Source organism: Procambarus clarkii, chromosome 55 (genome assembly GCF_040958095.1).
Source record: "Procambarus clarkii isolate CNS0578487 chromosome 55, FALCON_Pclarkii_2.0, whole genome shotgun sequence".
NCBI classification, from domain to species: domain Eukaryota; kingdom Metazoa; phylum Arthropoda; class Malacostraca; order Decapoda; family Cambaridae; genus Procambarus; species Procambarus clarkii.
Window position 1 is genome coordinate 9,603,704 of NC_091204.1, and position 6,649 is coordinate 9,610,352.

The following is a 6,649-nucleotide window of genomic DNA, read 5'->3' on the forward strand; positions in this document are numbered from 1 at the left end:
GAGTTTAATTGTTATAACTTAAACCTTGCTAGTAACTGGGTAGAACTTTGACTAGGCGGAACAATACAATACTCTGTCTGGGGTAGTCCAGACAAGAAAAAAATCAGTGTGAATACGGGAGCAGCTGGGAGAGGTCAACCATCTTACCTCTCCCCAAACCAGCACAACATCTTAGCTGGAAAACATAGAGGTATAGTTGCTATGGTTATGTATAGAAATAGTCTTCTCATTTGCCATTCAGGTCAAGTAGGGAGTGTTAAAGTGATAGGGAGTGAACCTATTTAGATTTTGTCTTAGTTTTCTTTTAATAAATTAAATTTGTTATTAATTTGCATTTTATTGTTTCCATGTGTTTTATGTGTATACTTGTCCTGGTCACGTGGTCCACCCGAGGCGGAGTTGCATTGGGCGCCGATTCTAACATCGAATCGGAATTATCATTACCGTGTAATTTATTCCACACTCAAGGTCATCGTTTATAGTGGGGATCAAGCCCCTAGGTTGATTAATTAGCGTGATCGATCCAGACCTCGATCATTGCTCTTGTATTACTGGTCTGGTGGTGGCAGCAGAGGTGACTCTAGGGTTTTGTTCAGAGCTTAGGTCACGTCATACTGGGTGTAGAATCCTAAGTCGGTCAATCGTCTTAGGACCACGTGGCGTGGAGTTGGCTTTGTTAAAAGTTTTGGGGTCCCTTGGTTTAGAAATAAAAGTAAGAATACGGGTAGAGGGAGTAGAAAGAAGGAAGTAAAGAGAGAGAGAACCCAAACCTGTGTTACAATGGTGCACAGCGGTGGTTTCAACAATTTTGTTTGAAATTGTTGAAAGGCTCACGCGTCTAGCCGTTCGAACACGTGCGCGGATGCTAAGGAGACAGCCGCGGGCCAGGATTAGCAGTGCGCCCCACAAGTGCGTTTGAGTGGGGATTGGCGAATCTTGGGTCATGCGGGCTGATATGATTAAGGTTAGTTAGTAAGATTAGGTTGTTAAAATTAGATTTATTGAAAAGGAGACCGCTCCGAGTTGATTGGACTGGGTACCATACTCGACCCATTGCAATTAATTCAGAGGTGTTGGGAGCCGCCATACTCTCAACAGCAGTTCCTTGAGGGCTGTCGGGGGCGGATATATCTATGGGACGCCAGTAGATAGTCCGAGGGCGTTATTAGACGACCCAAAACGCTAGGAAAAACGTAATCCGTGAAGGGCGTTGCGGCCTCCGAGGGACGGACTAGTAACCTACCTAGCAGCGATTCAACAACTAAGTGATCGCACACTTAGTGGAGGTTGAGTCGTCCCTAGTCATAATTGTTGCTGAAAGCTGCGTGTCGCTCTGTTGGAACCTAGATGGTGTGGCCTCTAGGCTAGGTGTGGTACGGCGAGCCGGTAAGGACAATTATAGGATTAAGTCGAGTGCATTTTTTTTTAATTAAGTATACTTAAATTTATAAAGTAATTTCCGTTTATTTGCGTTGTTCTAGATTAATTTTTTTCCCTAAATTCAATCCCCGGTTAAAAAATTTTTTTTATCAAAGTGTTTAGCGTTTTCTTGCATATTAGGCTAAGTGCGTACATTTTTTTGCTATTCCCTGTTGTATTAGTCTAAGTCAGAGGCGTTGTTGCTAGAGTGTAGTTAATCCTCTGGACTTAGGGCTATATGTCGGTCACGATAGATAAGTGAAGGACTTTAAGGGATAGTAAAGTTGCGTGTAAATGTTATTTGTCCATGGAATATTTATAAGTATTTTGGGATAAGTTTTCGGCTAAGTCAATGTCGGAAAGTCGTTAACTGTAATTAATTTGTATTCGTGGGTCACGTGTATGTTCTGGGCGTCATTAGGATTCCCCAGTCGATGCGCGTGATATTTTCTAGTTGTTACCAGTAAGACGGTAGAATTGTGTTTTAGACTTAGAACTCTGTTTTCAGTAGAAACGTAGGTGGAAAATTTTCTAAGTCCAGCTTGGGCTAGAATCTGACTTTTTGGCGGAAATTCTAATTTTCATGTTTCGTGTATATTCTGGGGTCAGTATTACTCTCTAGTGCGCGCAAGGGACGTAATTCTGTTCGTAAAGCATTAAACAGTGATAATTACATTTTTGCCGAATTTAGTTATTTTTCGAGAAAATCGTGTCGTAATTTTGTCAGAGTCCATTTGAGGTGAAAATCTCGGATTTTGACGAAAATTCGAATTAATGAGTGTTGAAACCGCCCGATGTGTCAGTATTGTTCTGTATACAACGTCAGTAGTAAATAATAACGTATTTATATCTGGAAACGAGAAACCCAAATTTTTTTTTGAATTAAAGGAGTTTTGTGATATTTGGGGTGATAGAAATTTTTTTTTTCCCTCGGAGTCAGAAAAATTGGCAGAGTCCAGCAATTGAGTAAAAGCGCAGTTTTTTTATAAAAATTCAATTTTTAGTAAGCATTTATAGGTCCTGGGTGTCTATATTAATCGCTAGAGCGGTTTATTAACGTAAAACTAGTTATTTTTCCTTCAGAACAAAAATTTTGATTTTTCAGCGTTTAAGCGAAAAAGCGCGGGACTTAGTTTTTTTTCAGCGCAGCTGGTCCGCTCCATCAGTCATCAGTGGCCACGCTGCTCACTTCAAGCGCGTTTAGTATTCAAGTACAGTAAATATTCTTTATTAATCCATCACGAGTGCTGTGCGTTAGTTGCGTTATCATTTAAATTGTTTTATATAAATTAGATTCTTTAATTTTTTTAACGTAAAGGACTTAGGTTTCAGCAAGAGAACTGCGGGATATTCACGGGCAGACACGAGTGCGGGGCAGACACTCATTCATTGGATTCACTTCAGCGATTCTCTCGATAAATCGTTGTATTTCCTATTTTGGGAATCTAGTAGTTTTCTCTTAGAATAGAGTTGTGATTTTTTTTGTGTAAGATCACGGTTGTAGTGAGTCCGGGTCGAGGGTGTACTAAAGGGTAGTTTAGAAGAGACGTGGCACACCAGGAATCACAGAAAATGTTTAACCCAGATAATGACCAGTCAGTGGGGACCAGTGGGAGTGGAAGTGTAGAGGACAGCACCTCTTCCGACACCACTGGGGACCACCTAGGTACACCTCATCCGTCACTACAACAACCCCAACCCCATCCTCAATTCCCATACCAACCCCATCCTCAATTCCCATACCAACCCCATCCTCAGTTCCCATACCAACCCTTCCCCCAACCCCAGGCCACTCCATACCCATTCCAACCCCAGGCCACCCCATACCCATACCCATTCCAACCCCAGGCCACCCCATACCCATTCCAACCCCAGGCCACCCCATACCCATACCCATACCCATTCCAGCCTGAGGTCACCCACACCATACCTCAACCCCAACCTCAATCCACACCCCAACCCGAGGCCACCCACACCATACCTCAACCCCAACCTCCATCCACACCCCAACCCCAGGCCACCCACACCATACCTCGACCCCAACCCCAGGCCGCCACAGCCTTAGACAGGCAGATGCGCACGGAGACGCCGGGCACTCAGTTGTCGCCATACGTAGAGGCGTTAAGTAAAGGCGAGGGAGCCGAGCAGAGTCACTGTGGCGCGGGTTCATCAGGCGGGAAGCAGCCCTCAGCTGCAAGTTCGAGCCACCCTGCGCGGGGTACCAACAGAGATCCGCGGAGGTGTTACTCCTGCTGGAAGCGCGGGCATATACAGAGGGATTGCGAAGTCACTCCTACGAAAGCATGAAAGCAGGCTCCTAGTGATGGTAGGCCTACGTTTGAGGTGAAAGTGGAAGGTGTGAGATTGACAGCTTTTGTTGATACAGGAAGCCAGGCGACGGTAATTAAAAAGTCAGCCTTCAGCAATTTTAAGTATGCACGTCTTCAACGTTGCGCAAAGACATTAACAGCAGTCAATGGGGAAAAGATTGAGGAAGCAACCCGTGACAGCTGACTAACACCCAGGTACCTATTTTATTGCTAGGTAACAGGGGCATAGGGTGAAAGAAACTCTGCCCAATGTTTCTCGCCGGCGCCTGGGATCGAACCCAGGACCACAGGATCACAAGTCCAGCGTGCTGTCCGCTAGGCCGACCGGCGTTGCAGAGGTTCGTTGAATAATTCAGGATAACTGAAACGAAGAATTGCAAAAGTTAATAGAAAAAAAAGCCATTAACAAAGTTTCCGAAAAAATAAGCGGTCATTATTTGCACACTTTATCTCTTTGATACTGCCTGGTTTTTCCTACCCGTTTCCCCGCTCCCACAGTTTTTTCCTACCTGTTTCCCCCCTCCCACAGTTTTTTCCTACCCGTTTCCCCCCTCCCACAGTTTTCCTCCATTCCTGGAGCCCTTTTCTCCTCCTCCAGGGAGCCGGTCGGCCGAGTGGACAGCACGCTAGATTTGTGATCCTGTGGTCCTGGGTTCGTTCCCAGGCGCCGGCGAGAAACAATGGGCAGAGTTTGTTTCACCCTATGCCCCTGTTACCTAGCAGTAAAATAGGTACCTGGGTGTTAGTCAGCTGTCACGGGCTGCTTCCTGGGGGTGGAGGCCTGGTCGAGGACCGGGCCGCGGGGACACTAAAGCCCAGAAATCATCATCTCATCTCAAGATAGTCCATCCCCCCTCCCAGGTGTCCCTTACCGATCCCCCTAGCCCTTCCCCTCCCAGGTGTCCCGCCTCAGTTCCCGCTAACCTTGAGAACCTCTTGTACCCTACTCGCTGCCCATTCCACATTGTTCCCATCCGCGTTTACCATACGCTTTGCCAGAGCCCTCATTCCCGAGCCGTTGCTGACCTCTTGTGTGTATCTCCAGGAGTGAGTATCGGGGAGAATGAGTCACAAGATGGAAGCAAGGTTCGCAGCCCGTTTCCACTTGCGTCTTCCTCAACCTTTACCCAGACAAGTCACGGACTTCACCTGCAGCTACAGCAGTGAGTACAGGCCGGGTCCCCAGCATGGTTACCATCACCCGTGGGGCTCGGTGGGCACCCGTGGGGCTCGGTGGGCACCCGTGGGGCTCGGTGGGCTCCCGTGGGGCTCGGTGGGCACCCGTGGGGCTCGGTGGGCACCCGTGGGGCTCGGTGGGCACCCGTGGGGCTCGGTGGGCACCCGTGGGGCTCGGTGGGCACCCGTGGGGCTCGGTGGGCACCCGTGGGGCTCGGTGGGCACCCGTGGGGCTCGGTGGGCACCCGTGGGGCTCGGTGGGCACCCGTGGGGCTCGGTGGGCACCCGTGGGGCTCGGTGGGCACCCGTGGGGCTCGGTGGGCACCCGTGGGGCTCGGTGGGCACCCGTGGGGCTCGGTGGGCACCCGTGGGGCTCGGTGGGCACCCGTGGGGCTCGGTGGGCACCCGTGGGGCTCGGTGGGCACCCGTGGGGCTCGGTGGGCACCCGTGGGGCTCGGTGGGCACCCGTGGGGCTCGGTGGGCACCCGTGGGGCTCGGTGGGCACCCGTGGGGCTCGGTGGGCACCCGTGGGGCTCGGTGGGCACCCGTGGGGCTCGGTGGGCACCCGTGGGGCTCGGTGGGCACCCGTGGGGCTCGGTGGGCACCCGTGGGGCTCGGTGGGCACCCGTGGGGCTCGGTGGGCACCCGTGGGGCTCGGTGGGCACCCGTGGGGCTCGGTGGGCACCCGTGGGGCTCGGTGGGCTCCCGTGGGGCTCGGTGGGCACCCGTGGGGCTCGGTGGGCACCCGTGGGGCTCGGTGGGCACCCGTGGGGCTCGGTGGGCACCCGTGGGGCTCGGTGGGCACCCGTGGGGCTCGGTGGGCACCCGTGGGGCTCGGTGGGCACCCGTGGGGCTCGGTGGGCACCCGTGGGGCTCGGTGGGCACCCGTGGGGCTCGGTGGGCACCCGTGGGGCTCGGTGGGCACCCGTGGGGCTCGGTGGGCACCCGTGGGGCTCGGTGGGCACCCGTGGGGCTCGGTGGGCACCCGTGGGGCTCGGTGGGCACCCGTGGGGCTCGGTGGGCACCCGTGGGGCTCGGTGGGCACCCGTGGGGCTCGGTGGGCACCCGTGGGGCTCGGTGGGCACCCGTGGGGCTCGGTGGGCACCCGTGGGGCTCGGTGGGCACCCGTGGGGCTCGGTGGGCACCCGTGGGGCTCGGTGGGCACCCGTGGGGCTCGGTGGGCACCCGTGGGGCTCGGTGGGCACCCGTGGGGCTCGGTGGGCACCCGTGGGGCTCGGTGGGCACCCGTGGGGCTCGGTGGGCACCCGTGGGGCTCGGTGGGCACCCGTGGGGCTCGGTGGGCACCCGTGGGGCTCGGTGGGCACCCGTGGGGCTCGGTGGGCACCCGTGGGGCTCGGTGGGCACCCGTGGGGCTCGGTGGGCACCCGTGGGGCTCGGTGGGCACCCGTGGGGCTCGGTGGGCACCCGTGGGGCTCGGTGGGCACCCGTGGGGCTCGGTGGGCACCCGTGGGGCTCGGTGGGCACCCGTGGGGCTCGGTGGGCACCCGTGGGGCTCGGTGGGCACCCGTGGGGCTCGGTGGGCACCCGTGGGGCTCGGTGGGCACCCGTGGGGCTCGGTGGGCACCCGTGGGGCTCGGTGGGCACCCGTGGGGCTCGGTGGGCACCCGTGGGGCTCGGTGGGCACCCGTGGGGCTCGGTGGGCACCCGTGGGGCTCGGTGGGCACCCGTGGGGCTCGGTGGGCACCCGTGGGGCTCGGTGGGCA

At 54.8% G+C, this 6,649-nt stretch overlaps 1 protein-coding gene across 7 annotated transcripts in view; it reads left to right on the forward strand.

The window, feature by feature from the left end:
* LOC123748304 (uncharacterized) overlaps positions 1–6,649 on the forward strand; it is a 67,304-nt gene that overhangs the window by 31,528 nt on the left and 29,127 nt on the right. For 3 of the 7 annotated variants that reach the window (XM_069305453.1, XM_069305450.1, XM_069305451.1), the window contains exon 2: positions 4,795–4,912. The exons of the other annotated variants lie outside the window; for them this stretch is intronic. Coding sequence is in view for 2 of the 3 variants with exons in the window: in XM_069305450.1 (XP_069161551.1) it covers positions 4,813–4,912 (100 nt within the window). In the remaining variant the exon portion in view is untranslated. The remainder of the gene's footprint in view (positions 1–4,794; positions 4,913–6,649) is intronic. 7 annotated transcript variants of the gene reach the window in all.